This window comes from Pteropus vampyrus, unplaced genomic scaffold, assembly GCF_000151845.1.
Source record: "Pteropus vampyrus isolate Shadow unplaced genomic scaffold, Pvam_2.0 Scaffold153, whole genome shotgun sequence".
NCBI classification, from domain to species: Eukaryota; Metazoa; Chordata; class Mammalia; order Chiroptera; family Pteropodidae; genus Pteropus; species Pteropus vampyrus.
The window spans coordinates 1,777,098-1,797,050 of NW_011888934.1; the positions used below are offsets into that span (position 1 = coordinate 1,777,098).

At 37.4% G+C, this 19,953-nt stretch overlaps 1 protein-coding gene across 29 annotated transcripts in view; it reads right to left on the minus strand.

Annotated features, from left to right (window-relative positions):
- The window catches only part of ELAVL2 (ELAV like RNA binding protein 2), a 151,353-nt gene that overhangs the window by 71,270 nt on the left and 60,130 nt on the right, over positions 1-19,953 (minus strand). For 11 of the 29 annotated variants that reach the window (XM_023536330.1, XM_023536328.1, XM_023536325.1 and 8 more), the window contains one exon: positions 1,473-1,563. The exons of 16 other annotated variants lie outside the window; for them this stretch is intronic. In XM_023536330.1, coding sequence (XP_023392098.1) covers positions 1,473-1,544 — 72 coding nt within the window. In that variant the 5' untranslated portion in view covers positions 1,545-1,563. Of the gene's footprint in view, positions 1-1,472; positions 1,564-2,473; positions 2,483-19,953 lie in introns of those variants that run through there. 2 more of the 29 variants (XM_011369724.2, XM_023536335.1) reach the window with 2 other exon arrangements.

The window sequence follows — 19,953 nt, forward strand, 5'->3', positions numbered from 1 at the left end:
TAAATTTTAAAAGCAAGTCATAGAGGGAAGACTGTTAACAAAAGAAAAAAAAAGTATGTTAAAAAGCATATTGCTTACCAAAAATAAAAGGGCACAACAGTAGATAAGAATACAGAAAGGAATTTCTACTGCCAAGAGATGTTTATAAAAGAAGGCAGTATAGGACAGATTGAGACTGGTCAGACTGGACAAGAATCAATGCTATCATGATAAAAAAAAAAATAGGAGACAAAATCCAGACTACCTATGAAATATCAAACAACCCATAACCCCTCCATAACTTCACTTGCTTTTCAGAGAAATGGGTGTTTATTCTACAGGTAGCAACCTACATCTCTTGGATAAGTATTCTTGGGGAATGATTAAAGGAATAAAAAAAAATTTAAAAAAAATTTTGGGAAATTTGTATAAAAAAATCTGACAATTTAAGATATCCATTTTATAATTAACGAATGTACCTAAAACTGAGAAAGGAGGTTTCAGATTTCCTAATAAAGCATAACTGTTGCAGTTTGTAGAGTATTAGCTATGGGTCACTTTCCACAGCAAAATTCTTGTGTGATTAACCTTTGCCCAGTAGTTATGAAAACAATGAGCTGCAAGATGACACTGGCCAAGGCCAATTAAAACAAATTGCTATTCAAAAGTTAGAGTATGTGTAGAAACTATCTGAGCCCCAAATATGAGGTCTGGACTAAAGCTCATTGGGATGGCATCTGGAATATAAAGTGTTCATTGACTGAAATTAGCAGGATTTAGCAAGGACAACAAACACTCTTCACTCAACTGCACATTTATTTCCATGTTCAGGTGGCAAGAATGAGCTCCTAAGCCAACATTCAAGTGAACAGCTGCAGTAGGCTGTGTGCACTGAAAATTACAGCATCTCTCAGCTATAGGACCATCTGCTCAGAATAAAATGATACTAATGTGCTATATTTTACAAATAATGCATATTCCATTGATAGGCTCAACACAACTGTTCACAGAATGCAAACTCTTTCAACAGTTACTGGGCAAATAATTTCCAGCCAGATTTACAATTTCAACAATTTTTTTTTTTTTGAGCTTCAGGAATTGTGAATAACTTCAAAATTTAGTAACCAAAAAAATACATAGTAAACAGAATGTAAAGAATTACGGTAATTTAGTATTCAGACCATACCAAAACTTTTTTGTTTTTGTTTTTTTAAAAAATCTTGTCACTCTTTTCTTTGAGTCTGCACTAAATCCTAATTTAGATTATAAAAAGTCAGAGACAAAAGCATGGTTCTGATGCTACATATACCACTATGGTTAAAATTGCAATGTGCTTTAAGTCCTAATGATGGCCATACCGTAATAGGTTGAAGGTAAGAATAATTAGTATGCCAAATGAAAGGTTCAAGTGTTTGGTATGGCCTCAGCACTCCTGCAACATGCTAAAAAAAAAAAAAAAAAGGCCTACAGAATTTAAGAAAAATCCCACAGACCCCAGTCCAAGGCTCTGCTGCCCACGAACCACTTCTAAGCAGAGAAGCCACATCACACAGTCTGACTGCCATGTTAGTTTGGAGTTGCCGTCTGCAATATGGACACAAAAAGTACCGTATGTTAGATGAGCAAGATAATGCAACAAATCAGTTTGTACAAAATTTACAATGATTGTATTGATATTCCCAGCACGTCCATGCAGTGTGGCTTAATTGAATTTGAGGCAATTCCAATCTAATCTTTCCAAATTCATTTTAACATGTAGTTTTCTTGCACAAATTAAGCATTTTTAATTAAGAGCCTGATTTTATAACAGTATTAACTAGTTATTTTGGCATCTTTCCTAAGGAACTACCTTAAACCATATCTTAATTTTTTAAATAATAATAAAATGAAGAAAAATACTGCATGCTATCCTGTCTCTTACAGATGTGGGAGAAGGGAGGAAATGTGAAGGAAATTTTATAGTGAGAAAAGGCAGTCATGCAATTCATAAGTGGATGCTTTGCATAAAAGCCTGCTTTCCCCAAAATATCAGAAGGGCATTAAGAGAAGCTATATTTGCCCACACTGTTACATTATACTATAAATGATCCTTAATCCCGGGACTGAAAATTAAAAGTGAATCGAAACCCTGTGAGGTTATTCTGCCACTAGAGTCAAACTGATCTCTAACGGTTTCACTGAGAATTGTTCACATATACTAAGAAGCAGTAAACCAGCATCTTTCAATTGAAATAATTGGACCAATAAATAGGATTGTTTAGAGTAATGCTTGTATAGGATGTCAGTTTTATCCTTGAATGAAATCAAGTGAACATTTTTTAATATGTAAATTATAAACCCAGCACGATTTGAAATTAGTGCTGCTATGAGGCCTCCAATATAGTTAATGGGCCATTTACCACTTATTACAACTTGCCCAAATTCTAAATAAAGCCATGATACTGGCACAAAAGCCAAAGTTTACATTTTAACCATATATGCAGATGCTTTAGACTGTCAACATAATATTCAGAAAAATTTGGCCTCTGAAATAAACAAGGAATATTAAGGAGGGCTAAAAACATCTTTTGCCTGTTTATGATTATAAAAACTTCATCCTGAAGCTAAACCTGGCTGTGATTTACTCTTGATGCAGATGATGACACTGACGACACATAACAATGGATTCCATTTTCTGGCATCTACCAAAAGAGTTCAACATACTCTTTACTGGATGCCACAAAAATGTTTTACTCTTCTTCCCTTCTCCCACTGTTACCAGAGGATTCAGTCTGATTCTATGTTCTTTATAAAAACAAAAACAAAAAAAGCAACAACTTAAGAGTTGAACTGAACCTGTGAAAAAATAAAGTGCTTTTATACCCATGAAATATTTTGACAAGAACCTAATTGTGGTTAGACTACATAGGTAGAGTAGGTGGAAGACCACACCCAACAGGTTAAACCAAGTTTAATTTTATGTCCTGGATACACTCTTGGGAGTTAATACTTAAACATTCCTCACTACATAAAACCATAAATTCAAATTTAATGGCCTCAATTCCTTCTATTCCATAGGAGGTGACACTAATGAGCTAATCTATTGACACCCCTCTTTCTGAAAGCCCCAGGGATGCGAACAATCACTTTATTGCACCAACTAGCTAGAAAGGCTGTATATGGAAAATGATTCTACTGCACTTTTACATTTCAAGCACCCCAGACAGTTTCTCTGCTTGAGGCAGACACATACCTTTATGGGAAGTTATAAATAAGTTGCTCACATGGCCCTTACCTTTATGCTGGCCAACAATTCAGTTACTAAAAATGTAAAGCTACTTCCCCTTCACTTAAGGACAGGCGATTCTGCTCTACTCAATCTACCACAGACAACCGGGCTGTGCACTATTTATAGATTCTATTGGCTCTGAAACTCTCTGGAAGGGGGAAAAAAGGCCATATTCCAACAACACGAGCCATTAATTTTGAGCTTAAAAAAATGTTTCAATATATATTCATGTCTCAATTTAGACATCAGTTGTGACAACTGAGACTGCTTTTCTCCTGTTATTCTCCATGTAATAATTTATGAACAGCACTTCAGCATAAATCAATCTAGACTATTCTAAACTTTCCCTGGGCTCCAAGAGATAGGATGAGGTGTTACTTGGTGGGGACACGATTTAATGGGAGAAGGGGGAGTGGCCTCTATGTTTTCCCACTCACAGAGTTTATTTCCAAATAGCCATAAAGTTTTTAAATGAATTGTTTTCCTTTTTACTTATATGGCCCTATATGTATTTTAATTTCTAAAGTTTCTTACGATCACATGAAAGAAAAGTCTCTATTTTCCAAAGTTCCTAATAAAAAATTGTGAGAACTAAGGTTATCAGCTTCTTTGCTATTTTCAAACTTCTGGCAGACAGCCACCAAATAAGGGTGGACTGCTAATCAAAAACATCTTAAATATACTCTCAGAAGTCTCATTATATACAATGTCTGTAAGGGAAAAAAAGGTTTCGTTCCCAAGACCTAGAACCCGCCTTATTTGGGGACCAGACTTCTGTGGGTTAAAGTCTTAGCAGGATTGCTGTAAAAGCCACTGCATGTCCCCTGATGAGGCCTATCCTTTTGCACTTGCCTCTATTGCTATGGTTACCATTCTGCTCTGGGCCCTCACCTCTCATCTGGACCACTGAATTCCAGCCTCCTAAAAGGTCCTTCATCATCCCAACCCACACTAACACTACTGCCAAACAGTTTTCCTAAACTCTCAATAGCCACCCCCTCCTCCCCACCACCCCGACTGCTGCCTATCAAATTAAGTACAAACTACTCAGTATAAACAATATAAACACCTGAAATCCTCTACAACTACTTTTACCACCCTACTATTCAAGCACCTAAAAATCTGAACTACTCCTTTACACCTCAAACACTTAAAGTACAAAGACATACATACATTCTCTGGCTTTGCTCGTGCATTTCCATCTGCCTGGAAGGCTCCCAGCCATATCCGCCCCACATCCACTTCAAGGGTTTATATAGACTAAGCATTCAAAACGTATGTAAGCACGAGAAAGGTTCCTTTAAAAAAAAAAAGCTGGAGCATGAAAGGGCAATCACCTTCCTAAAAGCATGTACACTTGGTAGCTTGTTTTTCTATCCCACTTCAAATATTTTAAACCAGATATAATTATGAAACCATATTTAATTTTTAGCACACTCCATAAGCCACCCTTACCCACTGAAACCCAAATTCTTGTTAAATGGCATAACAAAACTATCTTGGGTGACCCCTTTATGTACTTTTATTTAAAGAACTAAATGTGCCAATTTGCCAAATACAAAAAAGCCGGAAGCCAAGACACACCCGAAAACATGGTATAAATGTGTTCCAAGGCTTTGGCCAGAAGGGTTATGGAGATATGGCATCTAAAATCTAGATCTAACTTGAGGCAGATACAAAGGTACATGTGAAAAAAGTTAAACAGATTTTAACACAAAGGTATTTAAAAATGAATCATATTAAGTTATGGAACTCAAATGGTTTTAATTTGACATGGATTAGGAAGTTTAAGCAAATATAAAAGATAACAGCTCTAAAAGGAATCGGGACTAAGGTCAAGGGCAAGCATTTCTCTCACACTAAAAAGATGCAGCTTGGATAAAGTAACCTTAGTCTGGACTCTTATTTGCAGCAGGAGCGTTATTATTCCCTGGAGTAGCACAGTACCAGGGTAAAATCAGAGTATATAGTGCAAAGTCTTTCCTCTGACCACACAGAAGCCATTTGTCTCTAAAGTTTAAGAGTGGAACTATGAAAATAAAGACAGCAACTGTGGCCAAAAAGTAAATTCCTTGGGGAACTCAAGGCAGAGAGCTAAAGCACTCAAAATAATCAGTAGAGTAATGAGACCTTATAGATGAAAACAAGTGGCTGGGTAAGCAGCCAATGGGGTCATCTATCTAGGAGACACCATTCCTACAGAATAATATTTTATTCTTTCCCACTAAAATGCATTTTCTGGATATATTTCACCTTTACTGAAGTAAGCAATACAAGCACTAGAATCATGGAGCTGACGTGTCAGCTCCAGGAATGAGCCATTAGTTTGTTTTCTTTAAAGCTCTTCACTTTGCTTTGTGGTTCCTAAAATAATAGAGGTTTGTGGCTTTAAACTTCATGGAATTTCCTCAATCCTAGAATCTGTCAACTTCCCATCCCGTCCCCACACCATTTTAGCTGCCTCACTAGCTCTATGGATTCCTCAGCCTTGTCAAACTCAGCTTTTTGGCCTTTGGGCTAACAAGGGTCCAAGAGCTGCCAGAGACAGTGCACTGAACAGCTGAGAGACACAGAGGGAGAAAGTACTTTGGCAGTGAATGCTAACATTTCTCCGTCTCTTGGCCCATTATGGCTCCTACAGACAAACTACAGTCTTTCTGACGCCAGTCTTTCTGAGATTTTGTAGTTCTGGAACTGGCAGAATTAAAAACTTTGAGATTAGAGAGCAAAGCAAATGAATTTAGGCTCTTTTCAGACATCCATACCGAGCAATGAGAAAGTAAAACTCTGGTGAGGAAAATTTGCTTAAGCTTTGCAGTGTTCCTTCATCCACCCATTCAACAAACATTTGCACTCAACTCCCATGAGCTAAAAACTGTCCTAGGTATTTGAGATACAGCAATGAAGAAGTATCCAATTTCTTGGCCCCAAATTCCAGTCTCCGGTGATAAGAACGTCCTCCTCCCATGGTACAAAGAAGGTACCATCCACATGGGAGTTTTATGACCTGTTTCAGAGAAGAGGATGTACGCAACAAACCACAAATGAAAATACTTAAGAAAATAATGTATTAGCTAGAAATGTGTGCTTTGAAATAAAAGAAAATGTACAGCAGAATAAGAGTGTTGAGAATGTGGAGATGAGGGATGGGTAGTTTCCAGTATTAAACAGTATGCCTCCATTTGAAAGCAAGTTTTGAGCCAAGGTTTGAAGGAGATATGAGCCACTTGTGGTAGGTAGAATAATGGCTCACTTTAGATGTCTACATACTAATCCCTCAAATCTGTAAATATATTGTTACATGATAAGGGGGATTTAAATTACAAATGGAATTAAGATTGTTAATCAGATGACCTTGAGATGGGGAGATTAGCCTGGATTATCCAGGTGGGCCCAATGTAATCAGAAGAGTCCTTCTATATGGAAGAGGGAGACTGGAGAGTCAGCTGTCAGAGTGATGCATAGTGAAAAAGTCTGGGTCTGCCATCACTGGTTTTGAAGACAGAAGGGAGCCACCAACCAAAGAACATGGGCAGCCTCCAGAAGCTAGAAAAGGCAAGAAAACAGGTTCTCCCCTAGATCCTCCAAGAAGAAATGGAGCCCTGCCAACACCTTGATCATAGCCCAGTGAGACCCACTTCAGGAAACTGTGACCTTCAAACCTATAGAATAAATCTGTGTTGTTTTAAGCACCAAGTTTATAGTTATAGTTACAGATGTAATAGTAAACAAATACATCCCATGCGGATATCTGTAAGAGGAGCATTTCAGGCAGACAGATCAGCCAGGGTGAAGCAGGAAGAAATTTGGGAGATGAGTCTTAAGAGTAATAAGGACAGACCACATAGGGCCTTGGAGGCGGAGGGGAGGAACAAGTTTTCTTTGAAACTCTTAGGATCTCTAGTTGAGTTTGAAAACTAAACTGACAAAGACAGATTAACAGGTGAAAAACATACAAATTTTATTGAATTTTTACATATACATGGGAACCTTCACAAGAGAATGAAGACCCAAAGAAGTGATCCAAGGAGGAAGCTTTGACTGTTTAGTGAAACAATAAATTTCTGACGAAGAACTAACAAAACAAAGGTGTAGTAAATGACAAAGAAGTAACTAGGAATATAACGGTTAGTTTAATAAGGTTTGTTTGTTCAGATTTCTTGGCCCCAAATTCCAGTCTCTGGTGATAAGAACGTCCTCCTCCCGTGGTACAAAGAAGGTACCATCCACATGGGAGTTTTATGACCTGTTTCAGGGAAGAGGGTGGGTGAAGGAGGGGGAGGTCAGAGTGACTTTTCTGCTTCTGTTGTTTTCTCAGACTCCTTCAGCTAAAGATATTCAATATGCCAAGGTGCCATATTTTGGGGTAGTGGTGTCCTAAACCCCATCAGAGGCCACCATAAGAAGAAAAGAAATCACAGAAAGCTTTTGAATAAGAGTAGCATGGTGGCTATTGTGAAAATAAATCTCATGTGGTTATGTAGGAGGACCTGTCAACTCTGGAAGCAGGAAGACCAGTGAAGAAACAACTGCAGTCATCAGTGTAGGATGAGGGTGACTCCAACTAGGGTGATAGCAGAGAAGAGGATATACAAAGAAGGAAACCTGTTACTAACTTGCTACTTTAATTATATCAGTAAGCTATTTAAGTCCGTTATCAAAAAACTGTGTTTAGATTCCAACTGCTCACATTCAAACGAACCACCAATGCATTTATTAATTCTCAGGCACTAAGAATACAAGATAATTAAGCAAAGAAATAGCTTCTCTGAAAAGTTGTATCAAAGAAAAACAGATCTTCTCAAGGAAATCCAACATATAAAAACCCGAATTCATAAATATTAAATCAAGAATTCAGCAAGTGATTCATTTAATAGCATATGTAAAATTTTTCTAAATCAGAGTAATTTAAAAAATGCAACTATGAAAAGTACAGTACTCAGAAATTGATTTGTAACCTATAAGAGCCCCACTAAACCCTTGTGTAAGAATTCAAAAAAGAAAATATCTCAAAGTTTGCCCCAAAAATTTAAAAACAAAGCAGATAAAAATAAGTTGCATTTTGTGAAATGGAAGTAAACTTCAAAATCTATAGTTTTCAACAGTAGTTACATCTCCACAGTAGTGACAGTTAAGCCAGGGGTTAACTCAGTCTTGGTTACAGGCCGGAATACACTACTTTCTAGTGATGAATCATTCCAACCTCATTCTTTCACTCCAACCTCAGTGGGCCTAATTAATTTCCGTGTCATTATTTGGCTATAGAACCTAAAGAGGGATATGAGTATAATAAGAATAAAATCAACTACTCCCACAGTTTGTAGCAGAGTTCTTATTTGGTATAAGCAGATAAATTTGAATTGCTAAATTAGTACAGTCAAAGTAGTAATCAACATAGAAATTGGATTAACTTCACATTCTTCTACAAAAGTCACAGCTAAAGGGAACCCCCTCAGGGTAGTACAAATTGTGAAAGGCTGATTGGAAATCCTCAAATTAATCCCAGTAGTTGAGTGTTTTCATTAGGCAGGTTAAAAACATAGCTCCTCTGTACAATACAGACACTAAAACACTGTCATATTCAAGCTCCAAAACAGAAAGTACGCTTAGTCTTACAGAGAATATAGAAGACAAGGAAGTTTTATGGTCACAAATACCGTTTTTAACTCACAAGAGTTATAAAGGGCCACAATACTCCATTTGGCCACTAAGGCTAGTTTATGCTTCACAGTTACTTAGCAGGACTTACAGACTAAAACCAAAAATTATAGTGTTTAACTTCAAGTAGCTTATACCAAAATAAAGTAAATAAAAAAAAAAATGTCAACCAAACAAGGTGTATTTCCTTAAAAATGTTGGGAGGCTACAGATATTTCCGTTGAACTTCAGAGAAACTGAAAATAAAGAGAGGCTGCTCTGGGACATGTAAAATCTCCTGATTAATGCTTGTGGAGAGAGGAACGATGGGCTCTCCCCCTGGTCCGCTGTCGGACCATAGGACTATAAACCTCCATCAACGCAGATGCCAGCTTCCTTCCTCTCTGAAATGTGATCATCTCAAATAGATCATTCGACTATGAAATATATTTTTCTTTTCAGTTGATGTTTAAAGCTCTCAGATTCCCAAGAGATGTATACTTTTGATTTAGAAACATTACTATAAATTATTTAGAATGGAAAGCTGGAGCAGCTTAAAAAACAAGACTCACACTAAGAAAGGTACTTTATTTCCTTTGGTCCAACCTCTTCTCCTCTAAAATACAACTTTCTTTGAACTACATCCTAGCTTGAAAAAAAAAACACCTAGGTATATCTGTGACTTCTTATAGTAATTAATTTCCTGGTTATTTACTACATTTCAAGAAGGAAAAGGGGGGACTGGACAAGAATTGGCAATCAATTAAAGCGTTATTTTTAGCTTTAGTGATTCCAATTAGAGGAGCACACATGAGGGAGAGGATAACAAGGAAATTTCTGGTTAATCTTCTGCCTAAGAATCTGTTTAAGAGTTAATGCAGGAAGGAAGAAAGGAGAAAAGGAAGAAGGGAGAGAGGCAGGCAGGACGTTCGTTCTTCATACTACAGATCAGGAAAAGTCTTTCTTAGCTTCAGACCTTGTCTACTTATCCATAGCAGGCACACACACTTAGTCCCAGACCTGGATACCTAATAGGGAAAGGAGCTGCAATGCTTAGATTCCCTGTCAATGGCTATCACTTCAACTTGGATTTTCCACTTCACAAGTTACCTTAATATCACTAAGATAAAGCACGTTTTAAATAAATGCTTAAAGAACCTCTAAAAGTACAGTGGGACAAGGCCACCATAGTGTAAAATGAACAATGAAGCAAGGTATGTTAGGATATATATAATATATAGAACTTATTTATGTATGTACACACATTTCCAAGAGTTGATGAAAAGCAATATCCATTTCCCACAAGCTGAAGTGGGGAAAGGGGGCACAGATGTCATCACAAGCTGTATCTTACCATAAGAAATTGTCTTAAGACTCAAACCACAAAGGCATTTAGCCTTTGAATTATTTCCACTCTGGTAAGAGGGAGAGGAGGTAAATGGGTCTGTTTTCTTTAAAAGCTTTAATTGTATACATATAATTTAGTCAGATAATATGTCAAAGCACTTTACAAATTCTGAAGTGCTAAGTGAATATTAGAGGCTATAATCATTATTGTTGGACAAAGGAAGATATTTCTTTTAAAATGTTACCATAGGGAATTTGCTTATCTGGCTTTTAGGTTAAGGCTTTAAAGCCTTTTTTTTTTTTTTTTTTTTAAATGTCTAAATGGACATGGGTGCAGAGTTGTTTTGGGAACTCTTGACATAAAAAGAGAACACTATGGCCAGAAAGTGCAGTAAGCAGACTTTGCCCAATCATGACTGTAAACTCCTGTGCAGGGCCCCTGAGGCAGATGCTATGTTAAACTGCATTTAGCACACGGTCACAAATGGTGACTAAGGAGGAGAAGAATCTTTACTTGAAGAGCTGCAATTTTTAACCCCAGACCTCCAAGCTATCTAAATATATAGGCTGTCGATAGCTTAAGTGTTTCATCAGAATTACAGCTTTGTCTATTTTAATTTACCATTAAAAAGTACACACACACACAAGTGCACATGTCTTCCGTCCTTTCCAACTCAGTCTCTTCATGCTCAGCTGCTCAGACTCTTGGAATTTTAATATTTAAGATTAGAAATTGCTACCTAGAGTTCCTTTTGTTAAGAACTCCGAGGATGACACAAGCATCTTCTATTTAGATTTTTTTTTATTTACAACATAGGGAGAGAGTATAGAAGTCTCCTCCACGCTCGTACGCTAAAATCCAGATAATGTGCACACTGAGATGTATCACATGGTGTCACAGCTTCTACAATTAACAGATCAAGAAGTGATCTATACACAACCACACACAACTATACAGTCTCTTCTCATCGTAATTATCAAAATAACCTGAATTTAAACATTCTTTTCCCAAGCCTGCATTTCTGTTTTAAGATCATGTTTAATTAAAAGAAAATAAAAATAAGGCATCCTCCTGAACTCTGAGCCAAATCATAAGATTTGGATATCTTTTATATTTTGCTACATACAGGACAGAGGTTCAGATTATTTGACTGTCTTTTATAGAATTTAATGAGTCCTACTACTAAAAGAGGGTAGGGAAAAGTAGGGAAGAAAAAGAAAAGAGCATTTACTGACTCCTTATTCTGGGCTAGTTCTCAAGCTAGGTATTTTACAAACAAAATCCCACTTAATCCTCTCATGTACTATGAACTATATACCTTATCTTCAATTTACAAATGAGGACTTCAAAACTTCAAGAGTCCACACCACTTAAATGAAGTAGAGAAACTAGGATTTGACACCAGTGCTGAGACTCGATCTAAAGCCTCCTGATACCTCTGCTTCCAGTCTTGCTCCTTTCTCCAATCTACTCTCCATTCCACAGCAATAGTGATCTACCTAAAAAGGGGTCAGCATCCCACAACCCCTTCTCTTTTTAAGACCTTTACTGACTCCACACTGCTTACAAAGCAATACCTCAGTCCCTCAGTGAGGCATCTGCATTGACCTCATTCTCACCTACCTCTCCATGGGACATGCCCACCACACCGCATTGCATACGGCGAGGCTCTAACCAACTCCCCGTGGTTCTCCCATGCCAGGGCTGCTTCCCACTGTTACTCATGCTCTTTTCTCTGCCAGCAACAGCCTCACTACCATGCTTCCGGTAATGGAAATAATCTCGGCACTTGAAAGGAGGCACAATGCCTCCAGGAAGCCTTATGTGAACTGCTCAGTTGGACCAGACACTCTGCCTCCATGCTCCTGTTAGCCCAAACACTCACCTTTGTCTCCTCAGCAATAAATGTGCACAGAGATCCATAAAGAGAAAGAGCATCAATGCCATGAAGTACAATTCAAGGTAGCAAGTAAAAAAAAATCCCCACTTATTTATGGGATTTTTCATGTGGTTTTACATTCCCTGCCAAGTGGGAAACTTTCCATTGCAACTCTGCATACCTGGAGAAGCCAGTCAAAGTCACCGTAGGTTGTTAACAATGGGGAAGGGAGCCCTACAGTAGACTGTCATTCCCCACCTCTAACACATCTCTTTCCAGATACACCTATTAAGTCCTATATTATCAAGCTTCAAGTTGAAGTAGCATTTTTTAAAAATTCCTAGCTACCAGCCTTTGTTAAAACAACATAAGCCTTAAGAAGGAAGGGAGAGAGAGACAGGAGTAGTCCATTGTGACCGCTTCACAGTTTAAAATAAGCAAACCTCACCACCAATGTGAAAAACTAAGACCACAGAGGAAGTTAACCACCACCCCCTCCTTCCAGCCAAGCCAAGGTCTCAGGAAGCTGGAGCACAGAAGAAACCTTCCAGGACCAGTAAAGCAACATCTCAGATTCAATAGACATGAAAGGAGCACTGTGCTAGATATTAGGAAAACTTGGATGCCCACAACATACTCATATTCCACCCCTCATAGAGAGCTTTTTTCAGAACACACTTGCACCCAGAGAAGTCAAAGGCTTGCAAAGCAGTCATTAAGAACACATGAGAATAACAATCTCTCTGGGTGACCTACGCTAAATACTGCACTAAGAACAAGACAAAAGGGCAAAGTCATTGCTGCTATGGGAACTACCACCTCTAACTTAAACATCTGAGCCTGGACATATATTTGAACAGAAATAAAGCTTTTTGCTTCCCAATGTTTAAAATGCTAAAGAATAAAAACACATTTAAAAGTTAAACTGGATTTCTGCCTCATTAAGAAAATTCAAAATTACAAGAAAGCACAAGCTGAAGTTTTTCTGACTTAGGACTGGTAAGAGTTGTTTGGCATCCATTTCCTGCTATGCCTTTATCCAATATAAAGAGCAACTTTCTTTAAAAGAACCTTCTCAATACAGTATATTTAACACATAAATTGCTCAGCAAGAAAGACATGCTATTTTACCATTGACGAGACTTTCAGGAAGTACCTACTTTGTAACAGGCAATATACTAGTCTACAGCAGTTATGACTGTAATGTCTTTCAGATCAGCCTTAAAGGAAAGAAAGTTTTACCATCATCTACTACTTTAATCCCAAATGGATTGGGGTGGGGGGGAATTCTTGTCATTCTTGAGGCTGTGGCCCCAAACTCAAATTTTTCACTCTTTTTCTGTATAGAGATCAGAGATCTTCCCAAGTATACTTTTCTTAGACACATTTTAACGTGTTCCTTGACTTGATTTTGAATGCCAATCTCTGGTTGAGAATCATTATATAACAAAAGTAGAATGGTTCATCTATACCTTTAGCCCCAGTCAAACATGCTTTTGTGAAAGCGATCTTGTGTCAGACTAACATCCAAGATTCACGACAAAGATCTAGGGACTGCAGGACTTAGATTTGAGTTGAGGAAATAGGATACTACTTTTGATTCTCTATTTGGGGAAGAACAAGGACAGGGGAAGCAAATCACTGAGGTAGAAGCAAGAGTAGTAAATTAAGACTGCAGAAAACTTCCACTGTGTTGGAACCCGCATTGGAGTGAATTTCCCTGCCATCAGATCAAGAACAATTGTTATGCATCACTGGCCAAGACACAGCAATATTTCATCAAAGTAACTTCTGTTCTAACTGAAAATGACCTATAATCATGACTTGCTCAGACTAAAGGCAGTTGGCCTCCTATGTTAAGAACTGACGAAAATGCAAACAAATGAATCCTCTTATTTATCTGTCGAGGTTGGCTACACATTAAATAGTACCTAGTCAATAAGGCCAACAAAAAACAATGACAGCCAGGTGGCCACTTTAAACATCCCCTGTGGTGTAAAGTTCATCACAGATCTAATGACATGGTCAACAAGACTCAACAGTGGCTCAGACCAGCAGAAAAGTTGGGAGAAGGAGCAAAAGGAAGGATGGAGTCAAAAATCTTCGTATTATGCATTCAAATAAATGGCAGAGTCTGATGACCATAGCTAATGAAGCCAAAAGTAAAATTAAAAGACAACAATGGACTCTATTTAAATAATCAATGCACAAAGTCAAAAAGAAGTTGTAGGATCACATTTGAAGGGAGGAATATGGAAAGGTGTCAAAAAATAGTGATCAGTAACCACACATGATCACACACATGCTTCTGGAGGAAAACCAAGAGATAGATGGAAACAAGCAGCCAAGCGACAAATACTCCTCAAGATCTCCAAAATCACAACTGGAAGCCAGAGGGTAGATTTAGTCTGCAAATGTATTACTTGGTCAATGTCTTTTTTTTTAATTAGTAGTAGTCAACATTTAAAACTTTACCAATTTAGCAATTTCTCATTTGGGAAATGTGAAAATTTTTAAATTTTCTCTTTAAAAAAATAAAGTAATGAACAAAAAAAGAGAGATTGGCAACAGAAGCCACAATCTCACAGAGCTATTAGCCAGCAGACTGCCCTTTAAATGGAGCATGTTCTCTGCAGTTCTAATCTCAGCTTTACTCCTTCGCCTGAATGTCCCAATTCCTACAAAGACTGAATCTCAAGTGAAACAACATCATAGGTCAAACATGTGGAAGGGTGTACAGATCTTCTACTATCACAGCTAAGAGGTTCAGAAGACCAGAGCATTGACATGTGGGTAGGGAGGATAGGAAACAAGAATTTCTAATGCAAAATGCTTGAAAATGTCACTGTACAACTAATAATGGGCTGGAGTGGGGTGAATTAATCTTAACTGTTTTTGACATACTATATTCGACTAAACATAGGATCTTTAATTTTAGACCTAATTGTTTATAAAATATTTAAAGGAATAACCATAATAAAGACTGAAGCAAAAAAACATCAATTCTGTGTCACTATACATCCTAATATGACTTCCACATATACTCAATGCAGTCTAAAATGAGATCTATTTTGGCAGGCTATGCTACCCCAGATTGGGACTAGAAAACCATCCTGTCCGCAAAATTAAAATTAAGTATATTATGTCCCTTCTAGAGAAAGAAAGTTAATTTGGACTAAAGTAAATATTTTGGTACCAAAAAGGTGAGGCATTAAGTGCTTTGTCTCCAGGATTGGGGGAGATGGAAGCGGGGCGCCAGCACACAACAAAATAAAGATCACCCTGAATTTTACCAAAAGCCTTTGAATTAATATAAACAAATTCAAGAGCAAACACTCTAAAAACTCTTTGTGATCTACTGCAAATACATTTTGAAGGTAGAACAGAGTGAAAGTAGGGACGAAAGTGTAAAGAAGAGGTCTTACTTCACACTTTTCCTGCTCCTTCAGCTTAACCAAATAGATCCCCATGAAAATCTGCTTGGAACTGGCAGAATAGGCAGGTGGTGGGACAAAGGCAAGCAATCCCTGAGCCTGCAGCAAGTCCTGCCCGAGAGATGACCGGCTGCTTGACCAGCACCGTGAAAAACTCCAGTCAGGAGATGGCTGATGAAATGAACCACTAAAGGGTGGGCTGAATGCATTCTTCCACAGCCCCGAATCTGCTATTTTGTTTCAAGTAAAAGTTTCCAAAGGACTGCAAAACTGTCCCTAGGTCCATTTGGCAATATCGGAGCAATTACACTTTGGTTAAAATCCTGAAGCAATTAACTCATCATTCTTTCCAATTCTCTGGAAATAGAGAATTCTCTAGAAATAGATGTCTGAACCAAGAGCAAGCAACACCATCACCCAATGCCTGATAATGGTCTCCCAATAATCTCCTGAAGTTAAGAAGTCTTTCAGCATTGAAAGTTTCAGTAATTTCATGCAGATTTTAGGAGAAAACTATACTTTTCACCTCTTCTCATTAACTAAAAAGACACAGCTAAAAATAAAAAGCCAGAGGAACACCCAAATTAAGGGTTTTATAGGGCACATTAAATTATTCTCTATCAACCGCAAATCTTTTAAGATTGCAGAGTATTACTTTAATGCTATTGATTTTTTTTTCCAGAATCCATGGTAATTTTCCTTTAAAAAAAAAAAAAAATCCTCATGAACTTCCAGTCCAATTTCTATTATGAGGGAAGGAGGTATGGGATCCTAAACATTCAGAGCATACTGCCCATTCAGATGTAATTTAGGTCGATTCTCTCTTCTTCCAGGGTTGTGTTATAATACATGAACTGGGAACAGACCAACATTTTGCATTAAATAGCAGTACATTATAATAATCATTTTACATTTGTTTGTTAATCTGTATGAGATTCCAATAAGGTGTATGAGATTCCAAAACAAAGTAGTCAAACAATAGAAAACTTACTAAAAAGAATCTGAAATTCTCACATTTTATTTAAATATAAACACTGACAATTGTGTTCTCCCCTTGACACTTGATTATAATTAACCTTTAAGTTTTTGGCCTAACAAACTTAGATAAAAAGCTTTCTACATACTAAATACCTCCAATATGACAACAGTTTATATGCATTAAGACCTTACGCATCTTTGTATAATCACTTGCTCATGATATTTTTTGGTCAATTTACTATGTCCTTCTAAGAGTTAAATTATAGAATACATGAATATCGGATACCTCTTAGCTCAAATCATTAGGTTGCCCCGCACCAAGATTCTTATTTTTATTACATTCTTAAGGGCCAAGGTTATAGAAAATAGTGTATTAGATCAGTTTAAACTCAAATCAAAATTATCATGTGTAACACACAACAGCTCCTAAAACTACTATTTCCCATATCTAAAATGTCAGAACAAAAAGCATCCATCTGTGTTAAAATGAAAGCTGCTATCAGTTCTTCAGAAGAGTTAAGAGATGGCCAAGTAAATCAAGGTCAAAAAAAGACAGGTCTCAGTACTGCGTGGCACGTGGAGTTTAAGCTTTCACATCAACCAAAGTCAGGGCTATGCACTGACCTCACGGGGTCCTGGTCTAACAGACAGCTAAGGAAGACATAGAAAAAGAATAAAAGTAAAAGACCATATGAAGTAAAGAAGCTGGCTGCCAGTCTTGATTGTATTTCTTAGTAGTTTTGTGATCTGACAACTTAACCTCAATAACTTCCCTCATCTATAAAGTAGTTTTCCCACATTGACTATCAAACAGGGTTTTTATAAGAGGTAAGTAATAGATAAAAGAATGGCTTATAGACACTATACAAAATATTGTTTTTAAGTCACCTTGAAAACCGTTTTCTGCTCTCATGGTCTCCCTCTAATAGCACATTTCTAATTTATGCTAAGGTCAAGCTGTTCAACTTAACTTAGGAAACTGAAATTAACAAAGATACACATACACACTCCTGCATATAGACCAGGCTGTACTTTCTTCACTCCATCAAAAAGAGGGCCATTTTCTATCTTAAACTTACCTGCAAGCAGACAAGTTATATTCTTGTATAGTCAGTTCCAACTACCAAATATATAAACCACCACAGCAGACAGATTATTTGAGTAAAGTTTAACATAAACATGTTTAATCAGACACTGATTCAAAATCACTTTCTTGCTAAATAGCTGATGGTGATGTTCAGAAGCCAACTTAAGAATGATACACTATAGATATCCTACAATAATTCATAATTAAAGTACATGGTAGACATCTACTCAGAGCCCAGCATAGTGCTTAAAACAGGGTTTTAGCATGGTCCACAAATTGACAGTAACACACGATTAATATTAAATGTTTGGCATTCTTGAAAACAAGAGATTAGGCCATTTTAAAGAGCTAGAACCATCAACTAAAATTAAACAGATAATTAGTATGTACCATACCACACGAAGAAAACCCCTTTACACAGCCAAATACTTCCTGGTATAATCTGCTGATTTCTACCTGAATTTACTGATAAATTATTTACAAGCTTACCAAACAGACTTGGGCACAAGAAAAGCAAAATGGATGATGGAAACTCCAGAGTACACTGCGGGGCAGGAGAGAAGATTAGGAAGAAAAGCAGGAGGAGGCCGTTTATTCCACAGTATTGTAAATTATCTTATCAAGCCTTTTCTTCTCTACTAGCTTCTCATCTCAGCTATTCACTGGGCCCTTATCCCCTCACTCATTTGAGAGCTCAGCTGGATCTCTAAGAATCCCAAGTTACTAACTGGTAAATATTTGGCTTGAGAGAGACAGCCCACCTCATTTTCCATGCATCCAACAAACTCATACTTCAAAACAGCAGGAATTTATTCCAATATTTGTGAAAGGTAGCCAACCCCATCCACTGAAGGATGAAACTGTCCTACTTCCTATGACCCATTGGGCAGAACTAACCTCACCTCATCTATTAACAGTTACTGCTCAAATAAAAATAGACAAAGTGAACATACATGTTCATAGTACCAAGGATGGAAGACAGCAAGATCTCAGCCTATAATCCAGGAGTCACTTAATGGAATAGGACTACTAACAAAACCGAAGAAGTAAAATTGAAGAAACACCCATAACTTCAGACAGCAATGACAAACTTGTACAATTCTGGACAACTACAAAGTGGCCATACACCAACCTGAAACGAATGAGGTTCATTACTGAATAAAAGCATCAGGACTCCTGAGATGACGCTTTCAAATGAGGATAAATCACAACTAAAAGGACATGTAAAAAATAGATGTGCCGCAAATATCAACACATTTGAAGGACAAAGACATTCACATTCATTCTAATATGCAAATCCTATAACAGGCACTGTGATGGATACTCAAGATGACTCAGATAAGGAGTTCCCACTTAGTGTCTAGCAAAGAACGGAACACATGCAGAACCACAACACAGGACACAATCTGTTAAGTGTGAGAAGGAAGGATTATATCTGGATGAGAGAAAAAATCAAAGGTTCAGAGAACAGAGAAAGGGCATACGCACTAGGCTATCCTTTATCATATGTTCAAATAGGGAATGAGCCATTTAATGAATGCCTACTATGACAGCAAGACAGGCATTCAGGGAACTTAGTAAGAGTCAGATACTAAACAAGGAAAAAGGACAGAATTAATATATGCCACAAAGAAATAAGAATCTATGGGAATTAAATGGGTAGGGCGATCACATAAGGCATCTCTAGAGAAGTGACATTTAAACTGAGACCTAAAGATAAGGAACATATTTAGATATATGACACTTATTCTTTGGAGGGAGGGGATGATGCCATGCAACTTGCTACGTGTTATGGGGATGGAGGGGTATGGTAAATAAGATACCACCTATGCTTTGAGGGATCTCATCCTAGGGAAGCAGTCATACACAGAATATGGAAGTCCAGTAAGCAGAATTTTACTATTATGGAACCTTAAGAACCTAGAGAGGTCCTGAAAGCCATCCAGCTCAACCATTTCTTTTTTTCAAATGAAGAAAATGAAGCCCAGAGATTGGCTCAGGGTTACTTAACTAGTGGTAGAGGCAAAGGAGACAAAATGGATATGAACCAGCCTATTAACTTCCATTACTCCACATTGCCAATTAGCTTTTAAATCAGAAAATGCATCTGGAAAATCAGAACTCAGTAAATTAGTAATGTACAAAGGACACTTAACATCTGTAGGGAAAATAAACAGACTCGAACTTAAGCGCCAATCACTTAACTAGACATTGTGAAATAATCTTCCCTGGTTGAAGACAAAAAGGAAAATGTAGTGAGTTCTTTGTAAAGTGAAATAATTCTATTTCACTTCGGAAATTATAAACATCCTACTTTTCAGTGTCTAAACAGAATGTTTATGA